Genomic DNA, 23,635 nt, shown 5'->3' with positions numbered 1-23,635 from the left:
ATGTGTTTATGTAGATTTGCCACGGGAATGACACCTGGCATTGTGCTTTTCTGTCGAAGAAAATGTTCTTGTTTGCCTCTGTCATATTTGGCTTCTGATGGAAAGAGAGTAGATTTGGCCCTCTCTTCCGCCTGACAGGCAAGATGCAGCTGTAGGCTAAGTAAGGAGTGGTGCTGAAACTCAGCCTCTAAGTCACATGAACTGGCATAATCTAATAGAGTATCCGCCGTGCTGGATGAGAGACAGAAATCGAAATATTGAAGCGGTGCTTATGGGAAATTGGTGGAGGGGTTTAGGTATCATTCCCAGGAAAAAATATCGATGCTATCCAAATACTTGCTTAGTATCGATAATATAGATAATTGTATCGATCCACCCACCCCTAGTGAACATGTTGTCGTCAACAGATGCTTAAAGAACCATGTCACTCAGAGATTTTTTTGGGGTCATTTACAGAATAGGTCCATTAACTATGTGTATTTTCTCTGCACGGGCAATAAGGGCTTGCCGGGTAATAACGGACCGCAGGGTCGGCAGGGGCCATCGGGCCCTCTTGTAAGTTAAGCTTCTATTAGAATTCACTCACGTTCTTTCCAGGAGCAATTCTTTACAGCAATGTTCTCCATCCTTCAGGGAGCCCCGGGAGCACCTGGAGCTCCAGGACCGATAGGATTGACAGGTCCTCAAGGGGAGCAAGGACCTTCTGTAAGTTTGTTTGTAAATTAAGGGGTACGATTCATGTGACCACAACTCTTAAAAATATTGGCTTGCTTGTAACAAGTCAAGTAATGTCAATGCGGTTTCATCTACTACTTCCTGGATTTTTTTTGTGTATTTTTAGTTTGATTCAAATTCCCAACAAAGGCTATTCAACTAATCGCCAGTAAATGATGCACTTATAAAGCATATATAGGATACCTCTCAACTTATTAATGATTGCAATTCCTCTGATTAAGCATTAAAAATCCATACAAACTAAATGGGGCACCTATTTACTCACAACAGCCGACTATTCAGAATAGTTCGACAATATTTTATATTCAAGATTATATTGTCGTCTGCTACCAGTGGCCAAGACTATCTGAATTAGAGCCAAAATGAGTAAGAGAAGATCGGGCTAACAACATTTTTTTTTCCCCATATTAAATGATTTTACCGCGTACACAATTTGAAATGATTCAGAAAATCATATGAAATTTAAGGAAAACGTACTCGTTGACGGGTATGATACACCAGGTTTGGTGTATACTGTATATTAACAGGGCAATATTCACATTGGTTTTGCGACATTTCACACAAGTCTTGCTAGTTCATAAACTAGTGCAAGATGCAAAAAAACAAAAAGCAAAAAAAACAAACACAAAATTGATATGCAACGGTCAAAAGAAATAAGGAAAAATGTGACTGAAATCTATTAGTCAGGAAAATCCCACAAAGCCATTTCCAAGGCTGTGGGTGCTCCGGCGAACCTCTGTCAGAGCCAATATCCACAATTGGAGAAAACTGGGAACAGTGTCAAACCTCCCCAACAGTGGTTAACCACTAGGATAACTCCAAGAGTTAAGATCAATGTTCATTACTCTACTGTAAGAAAGACACACAAAATGTATGTAAACACATAAAATGTACCTAAACACATGCATGAAAAAGTACGCAAAAAAAAACATCCGTTGAAACACAGAAAAACGTTTGAAAACAGGCAAAAAACGGATGTAAACATATGGAACATACGCATGAAAACACGCACAAAAACATATGGAAACGTGCACGAAAACGTACATAAACGCGTGAAAACCTACGTAAAATCGAGCAAAACAGATGTAAACATGCTCAAAACGTACTAAACCCACACAGAAGCATACAGAAACACGCACGAAAACGTATGTAAAAACAAAAAAAACGAATGTAAACACGCACAAAAACGTATGTAAACACACACAGAAATGTATGTAAACACAAAAAACGGATGCAAACAGATAAAAGCATACGCAAGAAATTGTTCGTTAAAAACACACAAAAACAGACGTAATCACGCACAAAACCGTACATAAACATGCACAAAAACATACGTAAACCCATGAGAAACGTCCATAAACGCACGGACGAAAATGCACGGACGAAAACGCACGGACGAAAACGCACACACGAAAACGCACGGACGAAAACGCACACACGAAAACGCACGGACAAAAACGCACACACGAAAACGCACACACGAAAACGTATGTAAGAACACACAAAAATGTTTGTAAACAAGCTCAGAAACATACACGACGCACAACTTGTTAAATGTTAGTTTACCTCGTTACTAAAAAGAATAATGCCGTTACGTATTCAAAACACAGATCCTGAACGATTGCCCTCGACGCTTATTCCTTTGCATTCATTCATCTTAACACTCCATTTCTCCATTTCCACGGTAACATGGAAGTAGCGAGTCTCAATCAATCGTTGCGTCTATTTAACTTCAAATAAACATCGCATCCTCTCTCTATTCGTTCAATATTTGGACTCAATCATTTGCTTAATGCTCTTTAGCACAACAAAAGCTTTTGCATTGACTGACACGCCGAGTCGTTCCATTCAAAAAGTTGCGTTACGCTTTGATAAAGCAATTTGTTGGACAAAGAAGCCGTCCTCCACAATAGAACTGCCATCAACACGCTTTTGATTCTTAACTTGATTGTTAAATCACAGCCGGGTAATATTTATCTTTTATTTGCCTGCGCATTTCCGGTGATATCCGACTTGACTTGACTTGACATCTCCGCGCCACACGTGATTGCAATTGTGTTGTCTTAAACAGCGCGTCCTTAAATGTTCTCTAGTTGATACATGTAGTCAGCAAATACAGCTACAGAGGGTGGTTTGTTTGAGGAGTGGCGCCTCGTTTGGCGACATTCATTGGACATATTTAAAACTGGATGTCATTGTTTGACGTGACTCTTGCTTGACTCTTGTGCTTCTCTTATCAATGTTTCACAGGCCGTTTTATATGCATTGGTGGGAACTTTAAACTCATTTAAAGGTTGAACTTTTTTATTCCAAGCAACTTTAATGTCAAGCAACTCCGAATCTCTGAAAAGCAAACAACAAAATGTTAATTAAATATATTGAGTTTCCAGTGCAATACATAAACTATGAAATACACAAATCAACTTGACATTTGTCATGTATAACACATTATCCCTGAAAAACACAGGAGACCTAAATTAAAATATTTACAGATTGTACAAAAAAAAAGATCAAATTCAAAACAATTTTAAACGTTTTCGTTCACAGAATCCCTGAAAAGAAACATCCACATTAAAGGGTTCATACGGGTGCTTGAAATCCTTGAAAATGCTTCAATTTTAATCTTGTGCAAGGACAGGAAAATGCTTGAATTTTGGGTAATGTGCTTGAAAATGTTCGAAATTGTTGCCATTACCATGTTTCTTAACGGCCTCACTCTATAGACCATGCAATAAATGAAGAGAATCTTTAAAAAGTGTGTGAAGATCACGTCGACACGGCTGCACTGATGGGTTGTCATTATGGCATTGACATGTGAAACATCACCCCTCCTACTAGTCGCACCCAAAAGGACAGCTCTATTTAGAAAACCGACTCATTTGGCTCGGCCCACTGAGAAGGCTCCCAAGATTAGATTTTTGTTTTTGTTTATTTTGATATATTATCAATAATTATAAAACACGATGCAGCAAATGATCTAGTAATTCATAATTTTATGTTTTTCAGAAGATCATGGAAAAACACATAAAATATCAATTAACACATTCACAGATCTACAAAAAAATGGGAATTAAAAACAAAATTAGTTATTTACACACTGAACAGAGTTAGTCGAACAACAACAAAGAATCCCTGAAAATGCTAAATAAAATAAAAATTGAAAATATAAACTCTTCAGTGATATGAATACATGATAAAATGCAAAAAAAAAAATAATTACAAATGTATTTTAACCAAATTAGGCACAGATCCTCTGATAAACATGCAAAACAAAATAAGTAAAACAAAATGCATCTGTCTCTCAGATTGAAAGATTGAGTGCACTCTGCTTCGGAGCAATGCATATCATTAAAATGAGTTCAAATTTGGCTCATTTTTCTGCTTTTCATACATACAGTACTTTCTTGTCTGGTTCAATTCTTACCCAACACTTATGGAGCCCTTTCCGTGTTTGTAAACATATCATTGTTGAAGCAGAATGGCAGAAATTATGTAATTGTGCGGTCCATTCTCAAGGTTTCATCATTTTCCTCATGTTGAGGTTTTTGGTTTTTTTTTTCGCCCTGATGTAGGTTTAAGATCAGGGGATGGTGTAATAATAGTCTGCCGTTTGCAATAATCTGTGGTCTGTGCAGCCCTTTGAGACTCCTTGCGATTAAGGGGGTCACAAAAAGATGTGACTTGACTTGAGATGTCAGTTAACAGCAGCCCCATGATCAAAAAAAGATCGTGGATCTTGAAAGTAATCTCTCAAAATAGCGCAAAGTATGTGTTAGCAGCAAGATAGCGCCTTTATTTTAATCATTAAAGTCCATACAAAAAAGTTATTTCGATCAGTGCTGGATTCCTTCCTTTGAAGGTAATGAAAAGCATTGAAAAATTGGCCTTGAAAGTGCTTGACAAGGACTTGAATTTGACCATGAAAAGGTGTATGAAGCCTGATATTGACCAATTACAATTGGGGGGAAAAAGTATCTAGAAGGAAACCGGCTCTTGATTAGTAGGGAGCTGGCTCAAAGAGCTTGTTCATCCTTGAACAAACCATCACTTAAAGGTCAATGCTGAAAGCTTGGGTGTGAAATTCAAGACCCGCCACCAAGTCACACAACATAATTTTGTGAAATGATGAACAAATTCAACGTATAGCTTGATTCTTGTGTACTTTGCAGGGTTCCGTTGGAATCAAAGGAGATAAAGGAGACAGAGTAAGTCAGCCCCTCCATCGCGTCAACAGCACCAACCCACTCCACACGCAATCAATAGTGGTTAAAACTAATCCAATTTCTCTGGAATGGAAATATTGCTTGCCCGGACTCACCAACGGTGTCTTGATTTAAAGGAATCAATCCCTCTCCTCTCATTAAAAGGTGTTTTTCAATCAATTTCTCTTCGTTTAGATGAAAGTCTATGAAGTTGGCGTCCACGCTTCCAATTTGCCGGCGCCCCCCCCCCCCCTTGAATCCAACTTTCATTCGAGCAATTTCATCCGCTTTTACGCTCATTTGGATCCCGCTGTGCTTCGTTTACTGGAAGAGAGATGGTCTCCCCGGAATTTTTCGGATTCTATTTTTGCGCCCGGCGGGCACCTCCCCAAAGATGAAACTCACTTTGCAGTGACGACATGACGCGTGATCATTTAATAGGGACAAGTTTAAACATTTATTGGAAATAGTCGCATGAAATATTTAAGGCGGCGTTGCTCCCCACGACGGTTGTGGGTTTGTAATAAATGGAGTCTCACAAATTTGCTGGAGGCCTTTTACGAGTCTTGAAGACGTTTTCTGGCTACGTTAAAATATTGAATACCTTTCTTCTTTTCTTCCCCCCAAAAAGATAATCACCGTGTTCCTTCTAGTGCGGCACAGTTAGATTCACCAATAAATGAACCCACAGCATTTAATATACATATACAGCATACATCATTCAATTAGCAGGGCAAGAAAGCAATATACAAACTCTATTTTCTTACTTTTACTTGTAAATGAAATCTGTGCGAGGCTCCTCTTGAATAGAAGCGTCAATAGCAAGGTTTATGATGGAAAAGAGTCCATACAACAGGAACAAAATTACTGGAGGACTTGACTTTCTGGCAGCTTGCTAATGCTATCACTAATTGTATTGTTTAGAGCTGAGGTGTGCGCTAAATCTGAATCCTTGGTCTCGCCGTCTGCCATGAGGCAAGAGTATTGCATGCCTCTCTCTGCAGATTGCAACACAGACAGGGTTTTTGTGCTCTTAATTGTGGTTGCCCTGGTAACAGGCCAAATTGCGAGTGCTTGTCATCGTTCTCTGTGGACTAAAGGAAACTCTAGCTAATTGACAATGACGCTGATGATAAGGAGAGAATACAGAAGTGTTTTTGTTCACTTTGGATGTACAATTTGATCCGTGGGAGAAACAATTATAATATCGTGAGTATGAAGCCAATATTTCCATGCAGATGCTCGGTTTCTTTCTTCAACTGCCAGAATGATCACTTTTAACTTAAATGACGCATCATACGCTTCTCTTATAGTACTTTCGATGTTAAAGGAGGGTTAGTACAAGTCGTATAAGATTTACAAATGTAAGGGCTAATTAACTCTACAATTTAATTGGACCTCTGAAAACTACACATTTATTTTGTTGGTCTATTGTTGCTGAGTAATTTTTTACCGCCACAAAAAAAATATGATAAGCCGCACTGTATTTAAAGCCCTAGTGTTCAAAATGTAGCAAAAAAAATAGTGGCTTTTAGCCGTAATTTTGGGTAACCATTAAGTGTACTGTATTTTCAATTCTATATTTCCATGCCTCACCCGTCTTCCCTGTCATTGTTCCTCCTCTGATCTAAATCATTGGAACACTTTGGAAAATCATTTAGGAAACGTATTTCCTCATCTAATCAAGGCATTTTCTGCAACAATATGGAGGAAACTAAACTCAAGGGGAACCCTTTTATAAAGGTCTTAACATTAAATCCTATTTAACATTTATTTAAAGCGACTCATGCGTCTCTTGTTCCTATGAGGAAGAATTAAACAAATACCAACCTATTCCGGAAGAAATGTACGCTGTGGCGAGAAACATATTTAACCATATTTTGTATTTATACACCGTGCCTTTGTATGAATGTGTATTTTTCCCCCTTCAGGGTGACGTGCAATCCCAAGCAGCCGTTCGTGCCATTGCAAGACAAGTTTGTGAACAGCTCATCCAGAGTGAGTAATCAATTTTCAATAAAAATAGAATACCGGTAAATGTGGGTACGCTTTCACACATATTGGAAGATTCGGGGCAAAACGCAATGGGACAATTCAGCAGTGAATTGAATAGAAGAAAATGACTCATTGGTCAGCAATGCTCAATGGCAATAATGAATTACTAAACTTTTGTTTAGGCACTTTAAAGGCCCTTTGATTGGCAGAGCAAGAAAGAAATATATAAACTCTAGCATTGAAGTTGAACATTTTCTTACCTTAACTTATAGATGAAATCTGTGCGCTTCTCCTCTTAAATAAAAGCAATTTTATTATGAAAAAGGGTCCACACAACAGGAACACAATCACTGGATGACTTGACTTGCTGGCAGCTTGCTAATACTATCACTAATTATGTTGTTTGGAGCTGATGTGTGCGCTAAATCTGAATCATTGGTTTCACTATCACACTCTGCCATGAGGCAAGAGTATTGCACGCCTCACTCTGCAGATTTTAACACAGACGGGGTTGGCCAAAGTGTAGAATACATTGGTCAGCAATGGACAATAGTAATAGAAAATGACATGTCAGTCCAAGTAAAAAAAAATGAACAGAAGCTGGGAGCATTTATAGAAATAAATAGAATGAGAACAATGGTTCTTATAATATCTCAACTTTGAGAAATACAAAGATTTTACAAAGACAACAATACAAATATTATATTTTTTATTATTATTATTATAATTATACTTCTAATGGTAATATGTTGTTTATTTAAAATATTTTTGAGAATTGTTTTCAAAAATTGCAACATTAAATCTACTTTAGCAAAAATGTATTAATTTAGTGATTTATTTTCTCCGTGAGTCAAATAGATCGAGGTCATCAATGACCCTTTGGACATATTTATTGTAAAATAAGGCTCTAACCGTCTTCAAAATAAGTCACCACAAAATTAAACAAAACAATGGTGGAAAATATAAGGCTGAGGTTTATCAGTGGATACATAACGGTTATTTCATTCTTTCAACATTGTTAAATTTAAACTTTAACAGACAATAAAAGTAATGACAAAAGACATCAATGAATTTTGATCTTGCAAGGGAAAGAAGCCTTAAGATAAGGAAGTCCATCCCCCGTTCTAAGTCTCCTAGCCTCGACCTCCAAGCCCCACTTCCTAAACACCAGCTTTTTAAATAGATCTTTAAGGTTAAAAAACAGATACTCCCTAAGGGGTGTAAAAATCAAAGAACAGCAATATGATTGGCCGATCTATCTACGGCCATACATCCCTGAGAACGCCAGATCTCAGGAAGCTAAGCAGGGTCAGGCTTGGTAAATACTTGGATGGGAGACAGCCTGGTCGTTTGGCCACGCTCTACTGACACAGCACTGACACTACTCCTTTCCCCCAGGACAGTCAGGAAAAATGAATTTCCCTACGGGGTCCAAATAAATTAAATGAAATATGACTGGCCTATAGCAATAGTAATAGTGAAAACAATGAACAACAGTGTACACTAATATTTAACATAAGGAACTGGAATCTTATGAAATTTCCCTTGCATGTGTCCAATATTAAAAACAGAATAAACATACTATATTGGTCATCATCTACATTTATTTTTCTTGTTCGTCTCCCTTCCTTGTTTTCACTGTGATTCATACTTACTGAGTGCAGGCCACCTGTCTCGCTACAACTCCATCCTGAACCAGATTCCAGCACAGTCGGCTTCGTCAATACGCACAGTGACCGGACCGCCTGGTGAGCCTGGTAGAAGAGGATCCCCGGGACCTCAGGGAGAGCAGGGACCACCCGGCAGACCTGGTTTCCCTGGTCCTAATGGGCAGAACGGCCAGCCGGGAGAGAGAGGTGAGGGTTGTAGAGCTTTGAGTGATCCGAATTGGGATGAAAATGTTTTCCAAAAAACATGTCGTCTTTGTAACTCAGAGGTTGGCATCACTCGACTCAGGAGCCACATGTAGAGAGAAGTTATCAAATAACAAAACGAGTAATGTGAAGAGACCTGTCAAGGGAAAGCATGCTACATTTGCGACAGAATTCCTATTGGGAAGTGAGATAAAAAGTATGATTGCATGACTTCTGGAAAAATTAAATGAGCCCAAAAAAGATTAAAGAAGTGAATTGCATCTCAAAACTACACCACTGCCGCAAGTTTTGCCGCAACCCAGGAGTGGGGAAAGTGGGGAAACGTTTCACTGATGGTGTCTACATGTTGGAGCCATTCATCAAGATATCAGAACACCTATTTGCAGACTTCAAGAACAAAAGTGAAATAATGCACAAAATTAAATACATGCCTCTCTCCACTAAGACAGTGAAGTGGAGTTAAAATGGCAAACAACATCACCTAACAGCAAACCGAGAACATTCAGGACAAAAATACTCAATTGCCTTTGATGAGTCATGTGACGTGTTGGATTTCTGTAATGAAACATACTGTAACCCACTAATATTGTAATCAAGTTAAACTGGAGGCGGTATCCTGCACATTGTCACGTTTGGATGAGCTGCATTCAACTTAGCATGACCAGCATGACAGCAGTACATGTTTTTTAAAGTAAAGGTTTACACAAAATTGTGTGACAAGTTATATATTGTCCTCAGGATTTGCTGGGGAAAAGGGAGAGAGGGGGAGTACAGGTGTTGGGACTCAAGGACCGAGGGGACCTCCGGGACCACCAGGTGAGGTGTTTTTTATTTTGTTTTGAATTTGCACTCAATTTGCAGTCTAAGGCATTGTTTTTCAACATATTTAGAGCGTCACATATTTGTTTTTTGTTTTTATTAAAAAGATTTTGAGGCAGACTGACAATAATTTAATCCTGGATCCAGTTGCAAGTTTTATTTTACCCAAAAAAAGCTTAAATTTTAATATTGCCCAAATTCACTTTATTTTTCTGATTATTTGTTTGCCCGGGAGTCAGGAAGAAATTAAGGTTTATTCATTTTGGTTAATAATTTTGCTGTTGTATTGGATTTTCCTACATTTTTACTCTGTTTTTAAGTTTTATTGTTTTTTTTATCTTGTATTTATAGTAAAATAATGATAATACTTAAAATTAACTTGCTCGATGGACCTGGGGTAGGGGCGCCTGCCCTAAACTGGGGGGGTCGCTGGTTCGAGCCTCCGCAGAGTCATACCTAAGACTTACAACATTGCTACCCGTTCCCTTCCCTAATTGTCGCTCTGCATTAGGGCTGCAATTGAGGGGTTTGGTCACATTGGTTGGGTTAAGCAAGGGGACTGGGAATCCCCTCCACTGTATCAATCTCTCAGAAAGAGTGAAGAATGCAATAATTTGAGTGTGTTCTTGACTCCCACTAGAAGAATACGGCTCCAATATATACATACATACATTAAAATGAGCAAAGCCAGAGGAACAAAAAGTTAATTTACTGCGTTCTAACTTTTTTTATTTTTTTCTGGAAAATAACCAAAAATGAGGACATTTATTTGCATGATTGTTTTATGTGTTAGTTTTGCATTGCAGTCCTTAATAGCATCATCAAACAAAACAAGTTATTAAACATCAGAAAGAGATAATTACTATATAAAAAGATAAACAATAGTAATCTGCCACGTACTGATATGGATGAATGTTACACTTACTCAGCTGATAACTGAAAAAAAGCAAATATACTGAACAATGGTATGTTTTTTGGGTAAAGATAAAACTGGTTAAAAAAGACTGGTCTAAGGTACTTGCTGTGCAATAAAAGGTATACAATTGGTAAACATTTCTACAGTTATTTTTTAATTGAGAATGCTGTAAAAACAACGTAGAGAAATTTGTGAACATAGTTTCTATTTGAATTCAAGTTTATTTCCTACAAATCTTTCGAAATAAAACCCTTCACAGCTGAATCTGTGGTAAGTATATCTCTTTGTGAAAATACAAATACAATAACACATACTACATTTTATTCTGCACAATTTCTCTGTTGAGAAAAATCAAATCTAGTCAGTTCAAGCTTGACTTTTTCGGATTTCATCTTGTTCCACTTGAATGTGTGTTGAGAAAACGTGACTTTTCCAAGCCATAACAACCCAGGATCATCAATCTTCACACATCGATTTCACGGATGACAAAAACCTTGGCAGAGGGCCGCGTTCGCTTTCAAAACTGTCTTAACGCTGCCCGATGACTCCCCGAGAAACCTGTCGAGTTTCTGGAGCTCCTCGTTTTCTCTCAAACAAACCCTTTTACAATAGATTTCTGTCATAGAGGTTTTGCTGAGACTGATTGCCTGAGGGAAGCGTGAAGAACACAAAAGAAAGAGATCTTGATTTCCTCATGAGCATCTGGATTTGCTTTTGGTGTCTGTATCCCGTTCTTGTGATAAACCCTATAAGTTTTCATTCAGACAGCTTTACCTCAAATTTGAACCTCGTTTAATGAATTGCTTTTCCAACGTTCAAAGTGAATTATGAAGTTCTTGCACTCCAGCTTACTTTTTAAGGACTTGAACCTGGGGTGCAGAAACAGAGCTGTCATTCGCAAATTGAGATTTGGAGGTGGAGGGACACAAATTGTGTTGTTGACGCTGTTGTGAGAGTGATCACAACCATAGTTAGTGTAGTACAGTGGTCTCAAATTTCCAATGTTCTCAAATGTGTCTAATTTTTAACACAAAATATGATGAAAAATACAAACATATTAAACATGTATAAATAAATCAAATGGTAATACATACATGAAATAATAATAGTAGTAATCGTAATGATAATAATAATAATGAGAGAGATATAAACGACTGAAGAAACCACATAGAGTAATTGCTGACTAGAAAAATTATATATCTTTATTCAGTTCAGTTCTCTTTATTAAAAGTTATTCACATTTCTAAACATGAATGGAACAGTGACATGAACTGTTCTGATTATGAATTCTCTTGCTTAATTCTAAAAAACAACCCCCAAAAATGACGACAAAATGACCCCAAAAAAAAAGCGAAAATACCCTGAGAAATTACCAAAACGACCCCCCGAAACCCCAAGGAACAACCAAAATGACCTGAAAACAAAAAGTACCATACATTTTAAAGAATGTACTGAAAAGTATTAAGAATAACTAAAAAAGTAGTAGAAAATATAAGTAGAAATACTGGTGAAAAGTAAGGAAAAATATTGAAACAGAACAACCTAGTATGATAAAGTGCTGAAAAGCATGAACATGTGCTGAAAAGTATGTTGAGGTACTGAAAACTAGTTAAAAAGTCCAAATTACTCCCAAAAATGAATCCCAAGTTTTAAAGTTAAAAAAAAACGACCAAATGAAAAAGGTAACCAAAATCCGATTGAAAAATGACCAAAATTGTCACAAGCCAGAAACGGAGACAGGACCCAGAAGCGTTTGTTTACTCAGTTTTATTGATAAAGAGAGAGAGCAGGGCTTGCTTCCACGATCCGATCATCAACGGACACGGGTAGCAGTGGCACTTCCGTGTCAAGCGAGGATAATCGTAGACTACAGGGATACGGGTCACTAGCCGGGACGGGAGAGCAAGGGAGGTATCGAGTTCAGAAAAGAGGTCGGCAACAGGTATCAGGCAGGAAACAGAGCAAAACAGATCGGTGGTCGAGATGACAGATCAGGGCAGAAACAGGTCCAGAAACAGGTCGGCAACAGGTATCAGGCAGGAGAAAACGGCAGGAAAATGTCGGACAGAATGAGCTTATCTAGCTGAGAGCAAAGCTTCGCAACGATCTGACGGCTTCCTCTTGAAAGCCGGGGATTAAAGGAGTCTCTGAACCAATCAGCTCCCAGGGCTGTTGCCGCCAACGGGGAAGCCGCAGGTGCCCCAAATCAGTAATCATGACTAAAATAACCTAAGAATAAAAATTAGACCAAAAAAAAAAAAGACCCAAAAAAACAACAGAAAGGACCCCAAAAAAAACAAAACAAACCAAAAAACGACCAAAAGCACTAGAGTCACCCTGACACAACGCGTATGTCGTATCAGGGTCTCCAGTGACTCGTTTCAATGTTATAAAATATAATAACTGATTAGTCTCACGGGTCATAAAGTCAAATTACAATCGGAATAGGTGGTTACAGATGCATATAATGTTTGATAGGATGTTGTATTAATTATAGTGAGCGATACTTCTTTCTTTTTAGTGGTCAGGAACGAGTTAGACCCTGCGTCAAAATTGAACCGTTAACAACGGTTAAGAACAATCCTTAAGGCGATATAGAGTTCAAAATTGATTTAGGCATGAACGTTCTGTTGATAAACAAACACGTGTATGATGTCACCAGTCACTAAAATATGCCATATATTATTGGAAAGATTAAACTCTTGTGATTCATGATATGATGACCATTTCAAAATGTACTCATCAAAGAAACATCAAGATCAGTCTGAAACAAAATACCCGAAAACTATAAAGGCTTGATAGCTCACTAGATAGCTAGCTAGCTAGCTAGCTAGATAGATAGATAGATAGATAGATAGATAGAGAGAGAGAGAGAGAGAGAGAGAGAGAGAGAGAGAGAGAGAGAGAGAGAGAGAGAGAGAGAGAGAGAGAGAGAGAGAGAGAGAGAGAGAGAGAGAGAGAGAGAGAGAGAGAGAGAGATACTTTATTCATCCCGGAAGGGAAATTCACAATAAGTACCCTGGGTAGTCAGCTGATGAGTTGATATTCTGCAAACATGGAGCCATTTGATCCATATTTACTCGAAAACACACGATAATGTGGACAGATAAATAGAATCCGCTTAAATGTATGTCTGCATTGTTGGACATACCTTGTTGTGATCTGTTTGTTTTGCCACATAATTTCTGTTTACAAATAGACAGAATCGTAAAATTATTTCAATAATGGCTGTTTAGCAGCTGACCTTTTGAGTGACACAACTCTTGGCCGATAGCATGTTTCTTTTCACGGTCCACAGCCTGCATTAGCTAATAAAGGCCTGTTTGATAAAATCGCCTCCTTCAGCTCAGAATATGTTCCGCCACTAGTAACCAATTCAAATGATGATTGACACTTTAGTTAGCCGATGAAATTCTGAACAGAACGATACACAGATATTGAATGTGTATTTAAATTAAACCCCTATACGTGTGTGATGCCACTCATGATTGGTTTTTACGCACCAATATTACGCGCAAGCTTGCAAAATCATAGATTGACTTCCGGAAAGAGAAGTCAAACATTTACTACTCTTTCCAAATGTCTAAAAAAATTGGCGCAAGTAAAATACACAGTTGCATAGGTTTATAGCTGTAAACCTTACCTGTCCAAATGGTTTCTTTTGGATTGTGGTCAAATTTAACAATGCACCAGGTAAGGCTATAAATTATTGTCTTGCCAGCTAAGATGTTAATGCTACACTCATCTGCAGGCATTTGATTGCAAGAAAAAAAATACAGGCGAAAACAAAAATCTTCTATTTCTAAGTGTTCCAACTTAGATTACTTAATGTTTGTAACAATTGCTGTCGTTATTCCTTTTTGGGAAAACATTTCAGAGTGTTGCCTTTCAAAAGAGACCAAAAGCGTCCATATTATCCAAACGGTTCAAGAACAGCATCCAATTTTCTTTGGATACATCTTGGATTGGGATTTTAGGGAAATCTCACAGGAACATTAAGTGTTTAAAAAACCTGCCGTAGTAAAAGGATGCTACTCTAGCTGACTTTTCATATGAGCTTTGATTGTGTCTATAAAACGGAACCCTGTGGATAAACGTCTGCTTGTTAGGCTGCCACCGATCTCCCTTTGTGATTTTCTTTCTCGACACGCCAAGCGCTTCTTAATTCATTAGTGTCGCCTCGTTGCGAGTAGTTCAATGATATTGGTCACAGTGGATGCCGCACTTTATTTGTCGTTATTGATTAAAGTTCACACATCTACCGTGACGCTCTCCTCAGGCTTACCAGGCGAGGGGCGCACAGGCAGTCAGGGGCCCCTCGGGCGGCCTGGCAGTCCGGGGGCCCCAGGTAGGCCGGGCAATCCTGGTTCCCCAGGACCTGCTGGACCACCGGGTTACTGTGACCAGAACTCTTGTTTGGGGTACAACGTTGGAGGTAAGAAAATGTGGGAAGTAATTAAACAGGAAATCATTAAATACATTTGAATGGTTTGTTACTTTGTCGTACACAGTAGTTACATAACATTGAAAATATCCTGTTATTTTCCTCGCCTTACTGCATGAGGGTACAACAATGGTTGGCGGTTTCCTATCCTTGGTGTTTGCCTCATGGGCTTTCCTTCACTTCTCTCTGTTATTTTAACACAAATACAAAAACAATGTAAAATTAGAAAAATAATCTCAATTACGCATTTTTGACCGGTGCAGTGACATGCGGTGACGTTCGTGACTGGTAAGGCACAGTGAGATTTACAAATAAATGAACCTACATTTATTCATCATTTGATTGGCAGAGCAAGAAAGCAGTACATAAATTGTAGAATAGGAAAAAACACATTTTATTCTCTTACCTTAACTTATAAATTAAGTCCATGTGCTGCCTTTTGAATAAAACCATCAATAGAAATATAATGCTTCATTGTACGAAAAAGTCCCTGCAACATGATATCACTAATTCTATTGTTTGGGGCAGAGGTGTGCACCAAATCAGAATCCGTGGTCTCACTATCGCCCTCTGCCATGAGGCAAGAGAGTTGCGCACCTCAATCTGTATCTGCAGATTACTCTGCACAGTCATATGGTACATTCTAATTATATAAGATGTTAAATCTTAAGCCCAAGCCTGGCTCGAACCTGACCCTAAATTCAGGGTTGGGATAGAGTTGGCCAAAATCCCCCGACTTCTTACACATAAAATATCAAATTGAGTTTGCTTAAGGCTTGGTCCTCAAATCAAGTTAATTGGTCGGGTTCGGGATGGATTGGGCCATGATATGATGGCAAATTTCAGCGTTTTTAAAAAAAAAAAAAAACAGAAATTGTAGAATTAAATGAAGAAGAACATTAACACTGAATACATTTAACAATTTAATGTATTTTTTTTTTATTTTACATTCCCCCTATGAATAGTGAGGGGTGAGGCACAGCCTCACCTGCCTCACCTGACTGCACATCCCCGGTCTGGTGATCCGATTGGTCCCCATACTGTGATGTTTATTAGTGACTAAATATCAGGTAATGATTGATTTTGCTCTCATTTTTGACATTGGGCTAACAAAACATCTTTAATAATTAAAAAGTAAAGAGCGTGTCACAACAGGCTAGTACCTCCTCATGCTGGTCACACAAAAGTGTGCCATCCTCCAACTAGCACTTGTTAAAATTCTGCCAGCTGATAGTCACCTTTACACAAAAGACTCATCCAAGCGAATTCCACAAATGTCCAACGAGGTTGTGGTCAGGACATTCTATGTTTTTCTACTTCCACATTCTGGAGGCATTCTCTGATAATCCCCACTCTGTGGGGGCGACGCAAGGTAATCTTGAGGGATAGAGTTTGGTCCCACTCTGAAGCTATGAGATTGTTACTGGTGGCAGGATTTCATTTTGTTCTCTCTTTGCATTCAAAACAGAATTTCATTTTGTTGTCGCTCTGCATTCAAATCACTGTTGTGTTGGAAACCATTTCCCCAGTATTTTCTTTTTATCATTTATATCTTTATCACATTTTATAACAGGTTGCTCAATCGTATGAAACTGTTTCTGTAAAAAAGGAAATCAAAATGTATTCAAAAGACCCAGTTTGGGCCATTATGAAAAGAATGACCTAATTTTTGGGGTTGTTTTATATTAGTTAGTTGGGGTTTGTCTCTTTTCTTTCCATCCATCCATCCATTATCTGCACTGCTTATCCTCAGCAGGGTCGCGGGGTGCTGGAGCCCATCCCAGTCATCTTCGGGCAGTGGACAGGGGTAACCCTCAACTGGTTGCCAGCCAGTCGCAGGGCACACACAGAGAGACAACTCACTTGATCATGTACACCTAGGGACAATTTGGAGCGGCCAATTAACCTTACATGCATGTTTTTGGAATGTGAGGGGAAACCCACACAGGCACAGGGAGAACATGCAAACTCCACACAAGCTGGCTGTGGTAGACTCAAAGTTTTTTAGAGCATGTTCTCCACTAGAGGCAGCATTCTTTTGGGGGGGGATTATTTGTGTGAGCCACATCATAATCTTCACAGGATTAATACGATAAATGCAGCAACTTGGTAAAAAAAAAAAAAAAAAAATCCAATCAGCTTCTTTGATCAATTTAACCAAGATGCACAAACAAAACAGGTTTAAACACCCAAAATCTTGCAAGACCAAGTTGGAAACCCCTAAGTATACTTTTAAAATAAAGTTTTGATTGCACAGCTTTTTTGAATCCTCTCCAATTGTCAAAATTCAGTTTTACGGCGCAATTTCCAATACTGTTCTTTGTTTTACGATATAAAAAAGGGTTAGTGCTCTACAAGATACCCCCCAAATGTGTGTGTTTGTATTAATTAAAACACGGAAAGCTGGATTGGTCCATTTTCCAGCCAGTTTGGGGTTACTTTGAGGGAGTTTTAGTGTAGCGCATGGGCGTAACCAGCCTGTTTTTGGGGGTGCTTAGGTACCCACAAAAATTATAGCATTTTTAAAACTCTCTTTTTTCTTATTAAAGGACAGAATTAGCTTGAATATGATGAAAATGCTAGGTTAAAAAAGGAAAAGAAAAAGAAACTGGGAACAATGTTGCATCGGAAATACTCCACTGCCTTGAAATGGTTCAGTCCATTTGATTCCAAGCACGGCTCTCGCCCGTCTCCCCACTCCTCTCGCTTGGCTAGTGTTATCTGCGGAATAGCGGTGGAGTTTGTGGAAGCTCTGGTGTATTACGCTGAGAATATGTTATACAGTGGTTATGTTGAACAACTATTTTACCACCCGCCCAATACAATGACTTGGTTATCATCAACAGATATTCGCACTCATCTTAGCTGCATTAAATCTAATGCAACAATGATCAGCCCAGCTTAATTGTGTGTAAACTTTATGTGTGGTTGAATGATGCTAAATCACTTTAAGTGAAATTAACTTAAAATCACCCCTGGTGTAGACTTAACACACTGTAGAGCAGGGATGACAAACTCATCTTAGCTTGGGGCCACATGCAACAACAAAATCTCACGGTGGCAAGAGTAGTAGGTTTAAGAGAAAGAGAGAAAGAAAGAGAGGGAGAGAAATAAATAAAGAGAGAGAGAGGGAGAGAGAGAGAGAGGGAGACAGAATAAGAGAGAGAGAGAGAGAGAGAGAGAGAGAGAAAAGCTATGAGAGACAGAAAAGGGGAGAAAGAATGAGAGAAATAGAGATAACAATAGAAAGGAAGATAGAGAGCACAATAGAGAAAGACACAGAAAGAGAAAGACATAAAGAAAGGAAGTGAGAAAGAGAAATATCACAAGATCAAAAGAATGAGAGATGAGAAAAACGGACTAATTGAGAGAAAGAGAGGGGAGAAGAGTGTGCATGAGAAAGAGAGAGAAAGAAAGTGCGTTAGGAAGAGAAAGTGAGGAAAAATAATGAAAAAGAGCTAGAGAAGGAAAAAAAAAGAAAAACGGAAAGTGAGAGATAATACAAAGAAGGGAGAGAAAGGGAGAGGGGGAGAAAGAAAGAGGTAGAAAAGAGAAATAATGTTAGTGAAGAGAGAGAGAAAAGTAAGTGCAAGAAGGAGAGACTTAGAGAGAAAGAAAGAGAAATACTACTAGAGTTGCCTTGCTTGGTTGACATTAAAGGGACATACACAAAACTGCAGCCCATATTTTCTTTTGCGCTTCACTCAGTGTTGCCTTGCATGCCGGATTAAAACCCTTGGCGGGCCTGCTCCGCCTGCGGGCCTCCTATTTGACATCTGCACTGTAGAGTATCTCAGCCTCTATCTAAATCCACTAAATAGTGAGCCAGAATGGGACAACACAACAGCAGCATCTGCTTTTATGCATCCAAACAGACGATTTGGCAAATTGTTCATGGCCTCGGTCTTCAAAGTCGGCTCTGCTTTTCATCCCCAAATATTGAGTCGCTACAGATTTGGCACCTGGATTTCCAATTGTTTCAATACACAAAAACTTATCTCTAGCATTACCTTATTTTTGGTTATTTTTCTGTGTGGTATATGTGAAAAAAATAGTTGAACTTTTGGGCATGTCAAAATACTTAGTTATAGTTAGTCACTATTTTTCCAAAAAGTAACAGAGTCAGGAACTGAATTACTCTATAGTAAAGGTAACAAGTTACCAGGGAAAGTAACTATTACGGTTAGTTGTGTGTAAATAATTTGAAATTTTCCAAAAAGTTAATCAAGTCAGTTGAATAGAGAAGAACAGACAGGTAGTTGTTTTATAAAACCCGGTGTTATTTCTTCCTCACCAGCAACAGATTCACTTGAAGTTCAACAAAGTAAACAGTAAATGATATGATAAAATAGCAACCAACACGCACTAAAACTTAAGTAATACCATCACACAAAAACGTATGTAAAAACGTACTCAACACTCACAAAAATGTAAGTAATACTCACAAAAAGGTCCATTAACGCACATAACATACGAAAACACATGAAACGTACGCCAAAAATATTCGTAAACATACCCAAAAACATAAACACATAAAACGTACGTAAAAATGTACGTAACTGCACGAAACACACCAATGACCTTTTCCGCTCTTCTCACGATTCTACAGCAGCAGTCATGTTCAAAACCATTTTTATAGCACAACTTTTCCAAAGACAACAACAAAAGCTTTGAATGATGGATATATATCCAGACAAACCGATTATTTCACTTCTCAACAATCCCTGCTGGTATATCATTCTCCTATTTCCACATAACTGGAGGAAGCTTCTTCATTTGGAAAACAGAAATTCAAATAAAGACGACAGAGTAGGCACCGGCGGCAGGGCCGTGCTTTGTTATTATTCTCGTAAAGCTCCCAGACAATGCTCACTAATCTGCTTTCTCCAACTGTTGCGCTTGACAAGTTTATGTGTCGAGCGTGTGCTTCGGTAAACAAAGGCCGACGCTGATAAAAAGCAGGTTGGAATATTGATAGTGATGAGCGAGCGTCGTACCTACGACAACTTTTGACGTCTTCTGCAAGCGGCTGACGCTGAGATTTTTAATCTGTCAACAGCAATCTTAAAAGTTATTCCGTCGCCTAACTTTAAAAAGCTTCGTCGGTTTTTTGGAAGGAGTCGTCCGTTGGGTTGAATTTCAGGTCGGTGCCTGAAAAACCGCAGCATGTGTTTGTTTTTTCTCTATTTGCTTTGCCTTTTCCAGTGGTCCATCTACATACGATTTAATTTGTTTCAGGATCAAGCACCTATCAAAAATTCCTCGAATCTCCAGCGAAGTTTAACCATTCAAACTAACTGAAAACCAATAAATTGGTTCAGTTAGCACGGGAGTTTCGTAGCCATACAGACCTGATCCCTCGTTCTTGTGTTTTTTTTCTCGTGCTCTCTCGTAATTCCGTACCTAGAACTACTTTTGACACTTGCGTTCTACCTGCCGTCTGACGCTGAGATTTTCATCTGTCATGCAGGAATCTTGTTCCCTGCCTACCTAAATCATCCAGGTAAACCCTAAAACGCTGTAAAACATATATTCCTGCACACTAAAAACACATTATAATAATATTAAACATAAAATGCTGTAATGATGATAAGATGATATTCCATCCATCCATTATTTTCACTGCTTATCCTCAGTAGGGTAGCGGGGGTGCTGAAGCCAGCCTCAGCTGTCCTAGAGGGCAGGGGATACCCTGAACGGGTTGCTAGCCAGTCGCAGGGCACACAGAGACAGACAACTCACTCGCTCATTCATACCCTGGGTCAATATGTACCGGGCAATTGACCTGACAGGTATGTTTTTGGAATGTGGGAGTAAACCATAGTGACCGGAGGAAATACACGCAAGCTTGGGGAGAACATGCAAACTCCGCACAGGAAGGGCGGTAGCTGGATTTGATCCCATGACATCAGAACTGTGCCACTCAGCCTCCGTGCCGCATATAAGATGAAATCAAATAAATAAAATTTAAGTCTATCCTGAGCACTTGCACCTGCTAATAGAAGTGGATGGATCGTGCAGGAGGATAAGGAATGACGAGAAAGCACTAGAAAAAAAAACACACCACAGGAGCGCGGAATCAGGTCTGTATGGCTGGAAACGCCTGTGCAAACTGAGACAAGCTGATGCTGGCAGAGGGCAATCTGGATTTTCTTTTATATGTCGAAGATGTTTGCTTGAAAGACGTATCTCAAATTTTTCGTAAGAAGAATAGCTCGTTTGTAGAGGGATCGCTGCACTATGATAAAACTTCTTCAATGAATATATTTTAATCGATGTGAGGATTCTAACATAAATTCAATTCTCTGATGTGCAACCTATTTTTAATCCAACACACATCAAAGACAAGATCTTTGGTACAAAAACTGAAAACAGTGACTGTATGTTTACATGCAGGCAATAATCTTATTCGATTGGAATATTGGATCTCTGGCGAAATTGTTTACATACCTTAGACACAAATGGCGTTTGCGTGAATTCCAATTAAAAGGGGGAAGCAGGGGAGACGTCGTTATGCAAATAAATGTTTTCACAATTAACTTTTGACATTGAATTAAGGACGTTCTCATTTATGTCACCCAATTCAAAAGAGTATGTGTTTGTTTCCTCCACGTTCCAAAATTAAAATCCATTTTAGCAGCTTGTGTGTTTACAAGATGTGCTCGTACGTACAGTAGCGAGCCAAAAGCATAGACAAACACTATATACAGATGGATCTAACTGTAACACCAATTACATATGCAGCTGTGGCATTTTCACTGCGGGGGCCGAAAATAAAATGGAAATATTCAGAAGAAACTAACAAATACACTCCATGCTTTTTAAGACTTGCGCTTGCGTGACTCATTCATCTTTGTACTTCAAGTCCAACATTGCTTTGGGGGATAAAAGGCAAGTTTGATGTAATTGATCCGACACATCATTGGAATTTAATCTATAGAGAACTGAGTTACTGCTCTCATCATATTTGTCTGTGCCAATGTGTGGACTAGATGCGGGGGAAGCAAAGCTGAGCTTCAAAGGTTAACGTTACTATGACTAGAGTCCTTTGGGCAACAGTTTACCATCACATATGATTACCAAAGTACAAAAACTAGCACATAATAGGCCACCTAACTTCCAGTAAAAGTAACGTGACGTACAACGCAGCCAAGAGCTAATTTTAGCTAATGTCAGGCTAACGTTAGAGATGTTAACGGTATAAGTAACTTTATATTTTCTCCAGCAAAGTGAAAATATGATGCCTCAAATCCTGTGTTGACTTTCTTTACAACAGATGTCAGATGAGATCCTTATTAACGTTGTCCTGGTTGAGTTGGTACTGTGGTCACCTCAATTGAAATGTGGCTTGGGTAAAGGGTAAAAAATACACCCCCGTCAGCTAGCATATCAGAATACCTTGCATCAGATTTGCATGTACCCCGTTTCAAAACACACAAAAAAACGAAGGACAAACTGCAATGCATTTCATTGGACGTGGGAGTAGAGAATGTTCGAATGTACTGAGTTGGTTATGAACACTGTGGGCGGGGCTTAGCCATAGGTCAATTGAAAGTACATATGATAATGCTAAACATTGTATTTTTTTCACTGTAACGATGTATTCTAGTAGTTGAAAACTAATAATGCAACCTGCGTCACTGCAGTTTGCCAGTTTTAAACCCTTTGGTGTCTTTGGGGATCTATTTTGTTTCATGAGGTAACATCTCTTTTCCTTCTTCTATTCCTTTCCTCCACTTGCACGACTCAAGTTCAACGGGACTACAGGAACGATTACTGACCACCGTTGTCCAGCTGTCCCCTATTGACTCCAAAGACTTCCTCAAGGCTCCGTCCACGTTTAAGACAGAGAACTGCAAGCTTTTAAAACTTTCTGGCTGCAGGAAAGGAGGAATAACACCTTACCCACACCCACTCTGGACAACTTCATACATGGACATTTTTTCACTTGAAAAAAATGTTTTCTTTGCTATTCTTTTGCCATATTTTGACAATCTCAGAGGCAAGCCTGGATTATGGTTTACCAAAACAGACCACAAAGCTGTTGCTATGTGCTGACAATGCTTCTGTGCCGCTTCAAATCTCCTACTTGCTAATCTTTCCTTTCAAGCAGACTTCTTGCTTGTGGACTCCTTTCCTGCCTCAACTTGGTCAAAACCCCGTCAAGCATTGTTGCTAGTTTCTAACATTTCCCAGGTTTAGTGTTGGGCACATTACTGAAAAACAATCATGAGTCACATTTACTAGTTGCTTCTTTTAGAAAGTATCTCATTTACCCTACTGATTACTGACACCCCAAAAGTAGCGCGTTACTCTGAACGTAGCTTTTTTGTTACAAGTTACTGTGTATACTAGCTGACCCCCCTAAAACTTCAACTACTTAACGTTCCGACGCAAATACTTGTCCAGACGATGTCACCAGTAACTGAAATACATAATGTCACATACTATTGGAAAGCTTAAAGTCTTGGTATTCAAGATATGATCATTTCAAAATGTTCCCATCACAGAAACATCACGATCAGTCTGAAACAAGATACCCCAAAACTTTAAAGCTGGGACAACTCACCAATAATGTCCCCTGGTAGTCAGCTCATGAGATGATTCTCTGCAAACATTGACTTGTTACATCCAGGACCATCGACTGAAT

General features: G+C 38.8%; 1 protein-coding gene across 3 annotated transcripts in view; it reads left to right on the top strand.

Annotated features, from left to right (window-relative positions):
• Window positions 1-23,281, top strand: part of col14a1a (collagen, type XIV, alpha 1a) — a 240,953-nt gene extending 217,672 nt beyond the window's left edge. For all 3 annotated transcript variants that reach the window (XM_088326131.1, XM_088326128.1, XM_088326130.1), the window contains exons 41-48: window positions 502-555; window positions 634-705; window positions 4,905-4,940; window positions 6,869-6,935; window positions 8,597-8,788; window positions 9,545-9,622; window positions 14,821-14,976; window positions 22,737-23,281. In XM_088326131.1, coding sequence (XP_088182257.1) covers window positions 502-555; window positions 634-705; window positions 4,905-4,940; window positions 6,869-6,935; window positions 8,597-8,788; window positions 9,545-9,622; window positions 14,821-14,976; window positions 22,737-22,765 — 684 coding nt within the window. In that variant the 3' untranslated portion in view covers window positions 22,766-23,281. The remainder of the gene's footprint in view (window positions 1-501; window positions 556-633; window positions 706-4,904; window positions 4,941-6,868; window positions 6,936-8,596; window positions 8,789-9,544; window positions 9,623-14,820; window positions 14,977-22,736) is intronic.
• Window positions 23,282-23,635: the final 354 nt, after the last annotated feature.

This window comes from Urocampus carinirostris, chromosome 2 (genome assembly GCF_059441175.1).
Source record: "Urocampus carinirostris isolate Australia breed hairy pipefish chromosome 2, RoL_Ucar_1.0, whole genome shotgun sequence".
Taxonomy (NCBI): Eukaryota; Metazoa; Chordata; class Actinopteri; order Syngnathiformes; family Syngnathidae; genus Urocampus; species Urocampus carinirostris.
Note: the sequence above shows the minus strand (reverse complement) of the source record. Positions and strands in the feature narration are given on the sequence as shown.